The sequence below is a fragment of the Cottoperca gobio genome, chromosome 7, assembly GCF_900634415.1.
Source record: "Cottoperca gobio chromosome 7, fCotGob3.1, whole genome shotgun sequence".
Taxonomy (NCBI): domain Eukaryota; kingdom Metazoa; phylum Chordata; class Actinopteri; order Perciformes; family Bovichtidae; genus Cottoperca; species Cottoperca gobio.
This window is the reverse complement of record NC_041361.1, coordinates 10,023,069-10,039,244: the sequence shown is the minus strand read 5'-3', so window position 1 is coordinate 10,039,244 and position 16,176 is coordinate 10,023,069. Positions and strand designations below refer to the sequence as shown.

At 38.6% G+C, this 16,176-nt stretch overlaps 1 protein-coding gene across 4 annotated transcripts in view; it reads left to right on the top strand.

Annotated features, from left to right (window-relative positions):
- The window catches only part of hoxc13a (homeobox C13a), a 44,940-nt gene extending 30,232 nt beyond the window's left edge, over nucleotides 1-14,708 (top strand). For 2 of the 4 annotated variants that reach the window (XR_003832544.1, XR_003832541.1), the window contains one exon: nucleotides 3,409-3,681. Coding sequence is in view for 1 of the 4 variants with exons in the window: in XM_029435697.1 (XP_029291557.1) it covers nucleotides 11,529-12,192; nucleotides 14,452-14,708 (921 nt within the window). In the remaining 3 variants the exon portion in view is untranslated. Of the gene's footprint in view, nucleotides 1-3,408; nucleotides 3,682-11,528; nucleotides 12,193-14,451 lie in introns of those variants that run through there. The other 2 variants (XM_029435697.1, XR_003832542.1) reach the window with 2 other exon arrangements.
- Nucleotides 14,709-16,176: the final 1,468 nt, after the last annotated feature.

Here is a 16,176-nt window from a genome sequence, read left to right as displayed (position 1 = left end):
TTTCTACTTTCCAAGACAGTCAAAGCCGGCTTAACAGAAACATGTGCACGGGAGTTATGCAAAGGAGGGGTTTTGTGGACCACTGGTATTCATTTTGAAAAATTAGATGATTTATTTGAACATTTGATCTACTTCCTGTCCTACGGTTCTGCACACTCTCCATTCACAATGTGTAACTGTGTTCACTTGTCATTTGAATGCTTAAATGTGAAGTACTTTGAATAAAGCCCTGAACAGAGATTGCATGTCATTTGAATACAATTGTGCAGCTGCTCTGTTAGATGTTTTGTTTGCTCCAGAAATGCTAAAATTAGACTGGATTACAGTTTGATCTGCTAATACACACACGTAGCTATTTATCATTGGTTTGCTCTTACAGTGAAGTATACAACGTAGAACTGCCCAAATTAAAAGGGCTGTGACTCATATTAAACATTTTTTGCAGTAATGTAGAGAAAAAGATTACAAACATTGAAAATGGTAACATTCCCCCCCAAACAATATGCACTGTTATTGTTTTAGCTTCTCAAAACGGTCAGCAATGCTATTATTCGTTAATGAGTAATACCAGCACGTTTCCTGATGTATTAAAGGACGAATATTAATATTTCATGAGTTTATTATTTTGATTTGTATTCTGCCACTAGAAATAAAGGTTCTTCAAACATCAGATCGATCCTTACATTTTTTCTTTACATTTCTTTATTTTACATTATAAAAAGATTTTTGTTTTGTTGTTCTCTGTATTATTAGTCAACAGGTTATGTAACCAGTCAGGATGGCTCGATGTTGCACATTATTTTATAGATACCCTGTATCTTTGTCTCGAAATTATTGCCACATAACATGTAAAACCCTCTCACGCATTTAATATCTTACCGATGCGGATTATTTTACAGCTCTTTCAATCGTTAATTGTGCAATTAAATAGAAAAAATAATTAAAGCTCTGAGGCGCCGATGCACTTTTCTGGTGATACAGTAGCACAAGTCAGGGTCCGAAGTTTTGGAGGTTTGTTGGCTTCTCTATAAAATCCCACGCAGGAAGAAAAAGTGAAAGAATGTGGTTTTTCATCGCCCTATTACTCCTCTGAATATGTTAATAAAAGTGCTGGTTTGTATTTAAGTGTTCTTTATAGAATAATTCACAGAGAAAAACCATGCACAGCTTTTTAAAACCACCACTTTAAACAACAAAACAGAAAACCCGAAACAGCCTGGACCGGTTTGGAGATCTGATATAGGATTCTTGATTTTTATTTAATGTATTTGTTTATGCTGCAAATAACTAAAGTTTGACTGAAGTTGTGTATTTCTTGCAATCATGCTCGTCTTTTTTGAGTCCTGATTTCATATGAATAATGAATATATTATATTAATATATAATAATAATTCAGAGGATAACATTGTCCAGACACAGTTTCTCTGCGGGTGAACAAGGCACAACACTTACAAATAAAATTAATTACATTTGAATTAGGATCGGATTTAAAAACTGATACTTTGTTGATTGATTTAGTCCCGAGTGAGGAGAGTCAGTCTAATGTCATTCAGACTGAAAACAACAAAAAGATCAGTAATCTGATAACGAGCATTATATGTCTACATCTGTCTTCTTTGCTTTAACCTAATTATTTATAGATCAGAGTAAAGCAGGCCCGTGATGAGTCTACTTAAAATGCATGAATTCTTGGCCCTTTGTCAGTCACTGGAATCCGCTCTGGAGACGTTGATAAGATTATTCGCAGTTTATGTTTCATTTCGTTGTTGGTTGTCGGGTTGAATGGGAGTCTCGGCTATTCTTTCATTAGAATCGGATTTGAACACCGTTTATACAAACTGCTACTGTTTTTGGTTTTTGGTTTACGAGCGAGGTGAGAGAGGTGAGGGGAGTCATCTCCTGAGCACATCCAGCTCTGTCTGAGCACAGCGACTTTGAACTTGAACTTCGCCTTGCTCATCTTCATAATATGTGCAATACAATGGCACGAGTGAACCTACATTCATTTTAGTCCATGGGTGAATTTGCCTGGTTGGCCTATCAATCCATCTCTGTTCATTTAGGCCTTGCGCAAAAACAAAAACATCAAGAGCAGGATGTGAATCACCAGACAGGCGACAGTTCAAACTTCCCCATAATTCCACTTTGGGTTTCCAATCTGCCTTTCATTTAGCTCAAACTTTGGTCATTTTGAATTCCACTTTTTTTTTGTGGTACAGTAAATTGTAGTGACCTGGAGGAAGTTTAAAATGAGACGCATGGGATTTAAAAAATAAGGACGAATTTATGTTCGGTCTCGTTTTGTAAGGCCTCTCAGTCTTCAGGACGACAGTTCATCGCGTGTTATATGTTCCATACTCGCGCAAGAGAAGGATCTTAGACCTGTACAGGAAGTAATTGGACTATTAGGTCCACGTCTCTCGCATATCAGAAATATTTGTACACATTTAATGAATGTTGTTTTTTTCACGACTTGTCTGTTAAAGTATGTTTATTAAAATTGCATTCACTACTTTTGCTATTCTCACCTCATTAAATGTATCAAATGTAATATTAAGCCGCACACCTTCTTTGCTATACTTGAGTTCACATAAACACATTCTTGGACACATCGCGTGAAAACGACATCAATGAGCAGATCTGAGGACACCAGTTGACAAATGTTGGTACATGCATGAATGCAAATACTTAATTTTTACCCCGAGCTCGTGACTTGCATGCTGAAGGGTATGAGTCAATAGTTGCGTAAGTGCCACATATGTTTGATTGCAGGTAGGTGCGCTGAGAAATATCCAATTGCACAAAGCAAACACTAAACTGGATCTATTTCAAGCTGTTTATTGTGTGTAAGGACCTCCAATTTCATATAGGCCTATAGGCTTAGACCTACAGTATCTTAACCACGCGTGAATAGCGAAGGCAGACATCGCGAAAAGTCATTTAAAACTCCCCTTCACAAACAGCGGATAACAAGCTCTAACTGATGTGTTTGGTCAACTTGTCCTTTTGTAAAATCAAATGTCAACTAAAGAATTCAAATAGCTTTCAGTGACTTCACTGTCAGTTTTAAAAATAAGAAAGAAAAGCCTCATCGCTGCAGGATTTTACTTTTTTTTAAATGCCACCTCTAAATAGCTTACTTTGTTTGCTCATACAGTCAGCAGGTTCCCATAGCCACGTGCTTCTGGCCGATAAGATTGAGATTCACTTCTTACCAAATACATCTGTTAAATCCTAATATGGCTGCTTTGGCAGATGCTTCAATGGTTTATGTGATTAATATTATTGTCCTGGAGGCTTCTCACATAAGCTCTTCATTAACAATTTGGAACATTAGAAATGGTGCCTTTTTGCTTTTACCTTGTTTGTATGATTCAGAGTATGGCTTCCTGTGCATTTCACTTTCAGATTTCCTCACTGCACAACGAGTTATGCTACAACAAGCAGGTGCAGACATCATTTTCCAATCCGCAGCTCCTCCAAACCAACAACCCGTGTTGACTTTAGGATCTCCATACAGTCACTGGACGAGGAAGTTGTTGTCCTTAGAATCACTTTCTGTACATTTCTCGGATTTTTATTTGGTGTCTTCAAGCAAAGTGGGCTTCACAGCGTGGGCTATATAAATAAACCATTTTGCTATACCAAATATAGCTGGCTTCATGTTTTACATTCTATACAGCAAAACGGATTCTACGTGTTGTATTATTAACTACTATTAATGATGCAAAGAAAGTAATGCATCTTATTTATTCCAGAAGTGTCTTTGCGTAAATGTAATGTCGCCGTCATGCTCCACAGGAACTACATGAGTAATTGTAAAGAACATTAAGGTACATTTAAGAATTAATAAATAATGTAAGGGGGAAATGTGCATCTCCATAGAAACGACGACAAGGTGATTTGAAGAACACAAAGTAGAATTTGTTATTTCAGTTTGTATGATTATAAAGAAAGAACTGTATTGGATACGTTTGCAGTGCTTGAATTGAATGCAAGTTATTTCCCGTTTGCACACTATCCCCTTTCAGGCAATATTAAAAACAGATATAATTTGCCTTCATATACTCGGCCTACTGTCTGTTTTCAGAAACAGTATTGGTAAATGACTTTCTCAGCAGACGATGAAGCGGCGTGTTTAAGCTCACAAACATTCATAGCGCGTGTCCTCAGCATTTTGACACATTTCCTACGTGTGAACATTTTGAAAGTTGCATGGTGTTACAGGCTGTAATGCACATTAGGTGGTGTGGCAATATTTCCCTTTAACGCAAGCCTCAAGATTTCGGAATATACCCTTGTTAAATATATATATATATATTTTAATACAGATTGCATTTTCTGGGGACTTAGTTTCCTCCCGCACTTTAGCAAAGCTGCCGATTAAGACTGAGGTGACCTTCAAAAATCACAACATTGTCAAAATGGCCCGGTTTAATCAATTAATAACAACTCATAATCACATTTAAATTATACATGTTAAGGCTTAAAGAACTTTCTATTTTCAAACCTATTTCTATAAATAAATACTGTAGTTAGTAGTAGTAGTAGTAGTAAAAGTTGTAGTTGCACAAAGATCTCTGTTTTCAATCGAAGCATAAAACATTAAAAAATAAATGCACCTGCACGCATGTTGTTCCATTTGGGCTACCCTGCATCAAGTCTGAAATATGCTCAGGAAGTTTGAAGCGCTTTATTCTGTGAGTGAAGAAGTGAGATGATTAATGATGGACGTGTGGGTCTTTTGTTTTGCTGTCTGGACGGATGGAGCGACCGCCTCTCTTAACTTGAACTTGGACTTCCGACGAGACGTGTCCGACTGTGGATTTATTTTGTCTGCTTCTCGCCGGTTTACCAACCAGAGTGAATCAGGGAAATTAAGATAACCTCTTACAAGACTAATTGTAGACTAACAAACTAGTGTTGTCTGCATCTAATAATAACAACTTTTAAAAAAGGCAATTTGTTTATAAACCATATTAAAATATAAGATGGGACAGACTTAGACCCACAATATTAACGAGAAATGACTTGTTGGTGGGCACTATAATAGTATTAAAGGTAAATATATCTTAATGAAGTAACTTCTGTCAAAAAGTTGAATTTAGAACATTCTGTCTACATTAACCACGCTCATTCTGTGGTCGTGCGGTACAGACGCGTATTATCTCATGCCGCAGCGCATTTCCAAACTCTGTCCTAATTAGGAATACACAAATCTACTTTATTGTCTACAGTTGTAGACTGTTGCTGTGTAGAAATTGTAAATATCTATTATGAGAGCTTATTGATTACTATATTGTACGACATTGTGCAAGCGCACGAGACTTGCATTCTCGCCAATCTACCGGTCTTGTATTCTAGTAGTGTATTTTTAATTGTATAGTTCTCTAAATTGTGAAACTACACTTCATATTGCATAAAGGACGTGCAGAGATATTTACCTCTCCAATTTAGTAAAATCTTGCAGTCAGCATCGAGTAACGAACCACTGACGTTTTAATAACAATATGATATTCACTGAATAAAAAGGCTGTAAAGCTTGTGTTGTATTTTTGTAAATCCACTCTGGCCTGGCTGTAGCGGTGGTCTGCCAGCCTGCCCTCTGTCCTGTGGGCGCGGCTCCGCCTGCCTGCTTTATTTTGCGGTTAAGCCACAGCCATCCTTTCGTAGTCTACCTGCTCTGGATGAGGTTAAACGAGTCAAATCCGAGGTAAACTAGCCCTAAACCGTACTGGAGGTAGTCTTTTTAACGCATGGCTTTCCAACAGCCTTCAAGAACCATACAGTAAATAATCTAGGCTATATATTCAGTGGTAAATAGAAAAGATGTCTTTACCTCGTAGTGACTGAATTTCAGAGAAGCTCTAATATCAGATTTTAAAGCCTCTACTTTGATAGATGTGCTGCACTGGACATTATAACGTCGATACGATTAAGAAGAGTCTGTCACATATATAATAACGTGTTGGTGGGTGAAGTGAGTGTAAGGGGGGTTCCTTCCCCCATACCTCTGTATGGCTTAAACTCGACACGTTTTGTGTCCTCTATTCACTGTATGTCGTTTCACGAATACTTAAGCTAATTTCGAATTTGCTTGGCAAACACAGCTTCCTACCAATGACACCAGTTTACCGTGTTGCACTAGATATATTTTTGGAAAACTTGAGAGCTACCCAGTTCCCTAGTTTTTGTTGGACTTGCATTTTAAAATGTGTTCATGCTCATGCAGCAAGATCCTGTGAGAAATGCGACAGCTAGGAATGCGTGAACCTTTGTGCCAGCTGAAATAGGAAACAAAACGCTCCATACTGATCTATTTACGCATTTTAACGGTTTGTTTTTTAAATGTCCCTATCTTATAGCATTGTTTGTCACTCACCAACACTGCACTGCCCTATTTTAGAAAACATTTTAGTATTTTAGACCACATTTTAGTATTTTAGACCACATTTTAGTATTTTCTTGACAATGTCATGTGCCCTGCCTGCTGGATGAAGTCCAGTGGTCCAGTGTTTTATATGATTATGAACATTTTAGATCGCAAATTAAAACCAGACTGAACGGGAAAACACCAGATTGAGATGCTGTTTTAGTTTTGTAGGAATGTTTTCATGACAGTGGAACTGTTTTGCTCTCCCTCCAGAACACGCACGCACACACCACCCCCCCCCCCCCCCCCCCCCCCACACACACACACACACACACACACACACACACACACACACACACACACACAGGCAACATAGAGCAACATGAATTAGTAATATTCCATATATACCAATATTCTGTATTTTGCAGAGGAAAATGTTGCATGTACATAAGCCTTAATGCAAAATGCATGTAACACGCCAGACATGGAGCTCGTGAGTCATGCGCAACTTGCAAATGAGCATCAGTCTTGATTTACTATGAGATTTATGTATGCACTACAGTCAGATTTTTGCCCATTTAATTAGTTCAGACACTTAATAGGTCCAAAGTTTATTCCATTCAGTTTGACATGTTCATTTACTTAAATCTTTGAATCCTCATTTTGAAAATGCACTTGGCCTTTATACTGCTATAGTGTGCGAATCTATTTGGTTATTTTTGGTTGACGTTGTCCACTCTTCAATGCGTTGTACTACTTGGTTAACTTTGATTATATAAAAAATGGTTTTATCTCAAAGCTGAGCCTGAAGCTGGCTGGAAACTCGTAAACATAAATGCAGCCGGACTTCACCATGCATGGCGCAGACTCTACCTGCAAGCTGTCAACACATTCTTGGATCGCTACATCGCCTCTTCAAAGACTGTTTATGCTCATGGACCTGCATCATTCTCAAGACCGGTGAGATACTGTTTGACAAGTAATAGTATTGCTTTTTACTGGTATATTTTCGGCGTTTAACCTTTTATATATATGAAACACGAAGGACTTGATGGAGGGACTGCTCTGCATAAAATGTGGCCAATAGTTTCCCCTTAATTCAATGCTAAGAAAACAATTGCCCTATTTTGCATTAGTTTTTGAAGTTATGTGAATAAGAGATACTATTTTTGAAAGAATTAGGATGATGGAGTAGAATAGCATTGTATTATGTTACTGCAGATGCTTCTCATATACTGTCTTTTATAAGAGCTTGTTCCTCGTACATAAGATCCATTGGCTCACTCATGTGCACATGCAATGAGTTCTTGAGAGCGGAAGCCGCAGGTAGGCAGCATTTGAATGGGGATGGATGCTCTCCCCTCCCCCACAAACCTCCGCCTCAGACCGGCTCTCTCTCTCCTCTGACAGGGCCTGTCTGGAAGGACATGATGTCTGGTTGTCAAGATATTTACAGCAGCACATCATGGCTGGTTGTCAAGATATTGATAGTCGTTTCAATTAACAGTTCCTGAATAAAGTGAAACTGCAGCGCATTATAAATATTTCATTCATCCTGGCAGATTGTTTTACGCTTTAAAAAAAAATATATTTATAAAGATAAGTGGACAAATATTCGTTAATGAGGAAGTGTGAAGCTCAACTATAAACTGCATGCAGAGTACTAATAACCAGCCACCACCTTGATGATCTAAACACTTCACATGTGCAAACTGACACTGCAGCTGTGTTTATATTAAATAATGTAAAATCCATTCCATGTTGTTTGAATGACGCCTGGTTACAGTTAGCATGTTACCTTGCAGTCTTAGATTTTGGTTTAATTCGGTGGATTTGGTTTTGGAATTTTGTGATATAATACTGACAACCACGCGAGTATTATTATTTGTCCTTTCACCCATGGCTTACTTATAACTGGTTGAGTGGTAGGAATTATAATACAATCTATGGTGACTAAATTGACATTCAAACCGGGCCAATTAATTAAACTTTGAGTTTTCTCATCATAACCTTATTTAAGATTTACAAATCTATATAAAAAAGCAACATCCAACGTAACCAAATAGCATCTCTGCTGCATAAACTAAGAGTTTAGGTTGGATTAAGGGTTAGAAAATATCGTCTTGCATATCAATTGGCTGTCTCAACGAGTGTATATCGGTGGCTAAATTATTTATTTCTAATTATTACATTGGTAAGTAGTTAGGGGGGTAACAATAAATATAATACAGCCCTGCAAAGACAAACATGAACATGCATAAACGTGAAAAAAGTCGTTTTCATCCTTTAAGAATCCACCTGTGTCTACAACCTGCCCACTGTTGATGAAAGAAAAATTTAGCAGTTATTGATACCTTACAGAATTCATTGTGAATAATTTTGCAGGGCATGTATTAGATACAGTACCGTCGCTGGCATGTGTGTGGTTTAAGATATGGCCGCTGCAGTGCACATTTAGCTGTAGGCCTATGCGCCAGACGCTTACATATTTAATATTAGATTAATCATTTTTTCTTGCACCATAGCTGTAGAATAATTATAGCCTATTAGTTCTTGCAAAAGCTAAAAAGAGAATTTTATTCATTTATGAATGCTTTACTTGTCCCTATATTTAAGATGTTTCTTTATTATGCTTTTCTTTTTCTTTTTCAATTATGAGGATATAATGTTTTTGTTGTTTTTTTTAATCAATTTTTTTCAATCCCAGTTTTGGAGAAACCCAGAGACAGGCTTGACGTGTGATTTATGATTATTGCAACATAAAGTGTAACTTAATCAAATCATAGTATTTATTTCTAAATGTAACAATTTCAACTATTATCTGAGAGTGTACTGCCTGTTGGACCAACGCTACATCATCCGTATATCACACGGGGCGGAACTATGACCACAAACATTTGGGCATAATGTGGAAGTTAGGCAGAGTGAAAATAAAATGCACCAAACTAAAATATAACATGCTATCATTCAAAGACTGGAAGAAAAAAAAGACGTGATCTTCTGAAGTCTGAGCTTTCATGGAAAATGTTAGTTTGAAAGGAGCCGGTTTCCTGTCGCGCAAAAGCTGTCAAATTCCTGATCCTTGGAAAAAAAACAAAAAAAACACAAGGGATTATTTGGAGTTCTCTCTCTTCACACACAGCAGATATTTAGAGTAAGGGTCTCTAAATAACAGCTAGTTTGCATGCATACTCTAGTGTGAAGTTCATTCTTGTCTGTCTAGACTCTGATTACGACCCTGTTTGTCTGCGTTTTTTTACCTTGACCTTGGACTTCCGTGCAGCTGCCGTTTGGATGAGCCTTTCGTAGTTGTAATTTCCTTGAGACAAAAGAACTATAGTCTCTGTCCGAGGAAGGACAGGGGTCTAGCTTCCTTAGTACACAGATACTAAACGGTGGCCTGATTATTCCCAAGGCAGCTCAGCAGTGCAAAAATGTTGATTAACTAGGAACCCTTCGTAGGGCAGCTTGTAGCCTGCTTTATGAGTGACTCATAGGATAGGCATTGCAGAAAGTCTACTTTATGGACATTGTGGGCCTATCACATCGAGAATATTTCAAACTCAGAAATAGAGTTTTAAATATTAACCCAGAAGTATTTTTAAATAAGAGGAGAGGGGTGTAAGGTTATGATTTTAGGGCCCGGAAACTAAAAATATGAAGTAAAAAGACGTTTTGAATTTAGAAGAGAGCTTTAGCCAGTGAACAGTTGATCAAATCAGAAGAAGGGTGAGTGTAAAATAGAGGCGGAAGAGTTCCTATGGGTCCGCGTTTCAATGATTGTGTCTTTGAGTAAAATTCCAAACACAGATCTCCTGAAAGCAACCTAGTGTTCTTATTTTTCGCCTGGAAGCGTCAGCATCCACTTGTGTGTTGTGAATGAATAGCTTAGTGATCCAGAAGCATCACATGAAGTCTTTTAGTGCTCATTTCAGTGGTCACGTTATCGCTGAAAATCAATCGAGAATACTACAACTTAACTTTTCTCAATCATAACATAGTTGTAGCCTGCATAAACTAAAGGCAGCTATCATTCAGTGTAGGTGATAACTGTAATTATACCTTCAAATTAAAGATACACTATGTACTGAAAGGTAATAAAATGACGGTATCTTACCTGGCATAGCTTTCACCTCGTCCTGTGGTTGTTATTGCTGAGGTGCAACAACACCCACTCAACACATTAAACTTTGCCAATAATGAAACTCATAGTTCTCGTTCTACCACACTACACACACGCACACATCCCGTGGAAACCAAATATCTTCTTTTCTTTTTTAACTCACTGGTTGATACACATTAAATACCGTCATGCAATAGTCATAATTTGCTATATTTAGGCTGAACAATAAAATGCAACAATAATAGTAAACGTAATTATTATGCCCTGCTGGAACAGTAATTGTCCACAACTAGTCACAGGATCTCATCTCAGCATGTAAATAGGTGACCAGTGGCTGTGGTATACGGGTTTAAAGGAAATGCGTCCTTCAAAAAGGAGTCTTGATAAGATTGGACGGAGAAATATTTGCGTTGACAAGCACTGTCTAATACTTTGTTACATGATGGACATTAAATTGACAACAGACCATATATTCCAGATTAAATCCTCTTGTATGTATTATTTTATTTAATAATCAAACTAAACCACAGCAGAAACACAAAGTTTGCGCACAAATGCTCCAGGAAGCAAGTTGAACGATTCATGTCAAAGATTTGAATTTATATATATATATATGTATACATATATTTTTTTGTATATATATTTATTTTTCATGTGCCAACTGTAACATGTCTCATATGCTATCATATTCTCGTCGGCCAAATTTCACAGGTTGTTTTCGTTTGCCCCAATCGCGAAAGTATCCATACTCCCCTTTAAGGGTGTGGGTCTAGGTGATTTAAACCAATGATATGTCTCCGTACTCTGCAGGAAAAAACTGTGACATGTGAGGCAGTGGGTCTTTAAAGGGCTGCTCTGCCCCAGCTCACAAACCCAATCTCGTAGGACTTGTTAGCGTATCACGTGCTCGATTCTTAATGAAGTGGACACACGGGGGTCTCTTGTGCGCATGCGCTTGGTGTAAAATGTAGTTGGAAATGAGGTGTCCGTCTTGGAGTAGTCGACTTTTAAAAAGCATCGGCAGCCCCTGATATGACGACTTCGCTGGTTCTGCATCCACGCTGGGCGGACACCTTGATGTACGTTTATGAAAAAAGCCCGAATGAAAACAACCAGAATAAAAGCCAAACAATGGAGGGACTGAGCGGTAATTGCCCTGCGACCCACTGCAGGGACCTGATGTCGCACCCCGCGCTGGGACGACATTCTGGCTCCATAGCGACCCACCAGGGCTCCGTCTACTCGGATATTTCCTCTCCAGACACCGGCCGGCAGTGTCCCGCTCCTCAAACATCCTCCAGTGCTTCTTTGAGTTACGGTTATCCCTTTGGAAACCCATATTACGGCTGTAGATTATCTCATTCGCACAACGTGAACTTGCAGCAGAAGCCTTGCTCGTACCATCCCGCAGATAAATATGCCGAGTCCAGCACAGCGCTGCCCACGGAAGAACTGTCTACCAGGGCGAAAGAGTTTGCCTTCTACCCGAGTTTCGCCAGCTCATATCAGGCTGTCCCTGGATATCTGGACGTGTCGGTGGTGCCCGGTATCAGTGCCCATCCCGAACCGAGGCACGACGCCTTGATCCCCATGGAGGGCTACCAACACTGGGCTCTCTCCAATGGCTGGGATGGGCAGGTGTACTGCTCCAAAGACCAAACGCAGTCATCTCATCTTTGGAAATCACCTTTTCCAGGTATGTAAAAATTAAGTTAGATTTTTTTTAAAGCTGTCTCTGGGCTGTCTCTGCACGCTTTAAAAACACGTGTTATCTCATAAAGTAAACTATTTAAAAATAGTCAGATATGTTTACTCTGCTGAGATGTTATTGCTTAGTCTATGAACTTTAATGTGTTAATGTGCCAATATAAATGTACAAAGACGTCCAGGGAAAGTCTAAATGTGCCGAATAAACATACAACTGTCAAGTCTTATGTCAGTTATCATATAACTTTTATGGACTCTGTTAGCAAGGCAGTTATATTGTTAAGTTTAACATTAAACAAATCATTATGCATTTTCCTAGAAGTGTGCGTAAAAATTAGAATTGTGAGTTCAAGGAGATTTTCAGTTGCATGGCCCTTTAATGGTTAATACAAATTCAGAAACGGAGCATCTGCTTTCGACAGCTTGCAGTTTTTTTTCCTTCTGAAGTCATATGATAAATATAGTTTCAGTCACGTAGAAAATGAAGGAAGTGCATACCTTTGCCCCCTGTTTGACAATATAGTGACTAAGCTAGCCTACAGTGTTTGGATGGTGCCAATAAATCTCCTGCGATATGTCCACAGTCCCCTGCATATATCCGGATTCATTTATTTAACATTTGTATTGCATACAGACCTAGGCATTTCCCATGTGTTTCACAACCACTGGTCAGTTAACAATATATATTCAGGCTCGCCTTTTGCTATACTTACTGTCATACATGTAAGCTATCTGATAATGCACCGGGCCCGGTCAGTATGCAGTTTACAGAGTGCTTACTACACTGCTTCTTTCACCATAAGGGTTTATTATCTGTGTGCAAACTGTAGGTATTTTAATTTCAGATAGGAAAGTTGTCAAACCTCTACTGGATCTCTCACACGACATTTGCCCTGAAAATACACAAGAGCAAGCCACGCAAGCACGGGCACGCAGTCAAATGCGCGCGCACACACATGCATAAAAATACAAGGGCGCGCTGTCAACGTCTTTCTGTCTCGCTTCACAAACATATACACATGCACACAAACAGACACACATAACTATTGTTCTTTAAAATAAAAAAACAACAACAGTCCACTCCACTCAGATATCCTCAATTTACTTGATTAATGAATAATAACAATATCATGAAACTCATGTTTGAATATTTAGAGAATTACTACCATAATCTTATATTCACACAAACTGTGGTGAAATATCCACAACCCTGGACTGTAAAATGACATGAAGGTAAACAACGACATGTTTCACAGCTTGGCACTATTTCTCAAGGTATTGCCATATACTTGTCCTGTCATGTTTTGCATTGGCTGTCTTGCACTCAGCTTCAGTTTTGGCGAAAGGGTGTAATCCCAGAACTTTTCTTACCTGCACAAATAAGGTCCCCACTTTCAAAAGGTTTTGGGGCTTTTTAAAAACAAAAATACATATAATTAGTTAAATTCTGGGATGTGTTTATAAAATAACCCAATCTAGTTTTTCCAACCAGGCACTGACCGGCGTAGTGCACCCACATTGAGGCTTATTGCAGTTTATATTTGAACACTCCTACTCCGCCGTTCAATTAAACATAGATACAAGAGATTTATCTAAGATACTGTTTACAAGGTTTGTTGTGTAGTTTAGTAGATAGTTAACCACAAGATTAAGTATCGACATGTAGCCTAAGGAAAAACATTGATCACGTGCCATTGGAAACAAAGCACAATTGTAGTGGCTGTAACTTGATAGTGATTGTACATGTACAGAAACAAAGGATGACCCAACACTGTGGAGTGCATTTTACATTAGTGAACTCTCTGAGACGATTTTATAATTGCGTTCTTGCATGTCAGGTGCAGTACACCTGAGATCCTGACTGCAACCATTTCTGTTGCGCACCCCTCCACGTTTTCCTCCTAAGCACATGCACGCGCGTGCACATGCACCATACACACACACACACACACACACACACACACACACACACACACACACACACACACACACACACACACACACACACACACGATCAGAGACAGAGACAGAGACATGTGGATCGACCTTGAAAATGAAAAGATTTTGAAACTACTTTCTTATTTTCGGTCAGGTGAAGTCGGTAGCTAAATCTAAAGATTGTACTTTTTTCAGGAATAGACCAATTGAGTCAACTGCAATTGCTGATAATTTTGTGAAGTGAAACATTGCGGTGTTTTTGCACATAGTCTAATATTTTCCTGGCATTTTCTTATCCTTTCTCCTACAGATGTTGTGCCATTGCAGCCTGAGGTCAGCAGTTACCGCCGTGGGCGTAAAAAACGTGTCCCTTACACCAAGATGCAGCTGAAGGAGCTGGAGAAAGAGTACGCAGCCAGCAAGTTCATCACCAAAGACAAGAGAAGGCGCATCTCGGCCGGAACCAACCTCTCAGAGCGTCAAGTCACCATCTGGTTTCAAAACCGGCGAGTCAAGGAGAAGAAATTTGTCAGTAAATCTAAGAGCAATCACATGCACACCACTTGATAAGATCAGCGACCTCCTTGAAACTGCAACTCATACCTTCCGACATCATACCATATATTTACCTCTGCATTGAAAATCGTGGCTGAAGAACATTTTGGCAGTGTTTTTATTTTATTTAACCTCCATCATGTCCATCGACCATGCCTCCACGTCCCCTGTTTTCAAGTTAGAGAAACGCTCTAAAAACTGTGAAAATATTGAAAATTCACTTCACATTTGTTTTATATGAATGTACATATATAAATATATAATATTTAAAACGATATCTGTATTTCAAAGACAAGTATTGCGTGTTTTCCTTTTTCCTTTTTCCTTCAAGCCAAATCTCAAAAGGACTGATGACATTTCTAAGACTTGCAACGAGCAGATGAAACTATTTGATGTCATAGAGACTATTTGATGTCATCTTATAAAGATACTCGCCACATGGACACAATTTGTGGCGTAATGACACGTTGACCTTGAGACTTCTTCAACAAAAAGCTCACAGAGGACTTTCGAGAGAAAGAATGATTTTCTTTTTTAAATATTCCTTCTTAATTTTAAAAGCTATGTTCCTCTGTGTGGGAAATGTTCTCTTAAGCCTGGGGTAAAACAAATGCTCATATGTTGTTAATCTGTATAGTGCAATGCCTTTTTATTTAATTCATATTATCTAGTATGGCGGAACTGTAAACTGGAATATCCCAAGACCTGTATGTTATCCTTTGTCAGTGGAGGATTCTGTCATGCAACTGGAATGATTGTAAACCATTAAAAGTCAGTGAGTATTAAACATAAATGCACAATCGTTTTATTATTTTTTGTCTTTGTTAGTGTAGCATTGCAGCTGATCACACGCCTTGTACGAAGCCTGCCATTTCTACTTTCGTGCAGTATGTGAACTGTATTGTGGTGTTGAATTACGTACTGGTAACGTGTTTCATAAATAAATGATGATTATGAAAATGCTTAAATATTCAATCAACCATCCTTACAGCATTTCCTATCGTTTCAAGTTACACTGGTGTCATTACGCAGCAGAAGCTCTGAGCGCTGTCGTCTTTCCTCTCCACGTTAGGTTCATAATATCAGCAGCGGATGTGCGAGTGAGGATTTTATGTTTCAAAGTGCTTGATTAAGACTCATTGGGCGTCCTGGAGTCTTGTTATTGGCACTGGGAGATGATACAGTGATTGCGCATGGTTAGTGAGCAGCAAGGCGCCTTTTCTCACTGAAAAATACAAACTGGATCATATTATTTAGACACATTTATATTCCAGCTAGGAATATTATATTAGGGCGTGCAGGGTCTGATCTTTCGAATTGATCAATTAAGATTAAACACAGTTGGCGGGTGAGAGAAACCCACGCACTGTACGTGCAGATCTATCCCGCCCTGACAGCATTTTTAATGAAACTGAATGTGAAAAATGTTTTACCTGTTAGGCTGCTTGGCAGATACATTTCAGAATAATCGCACACAAAC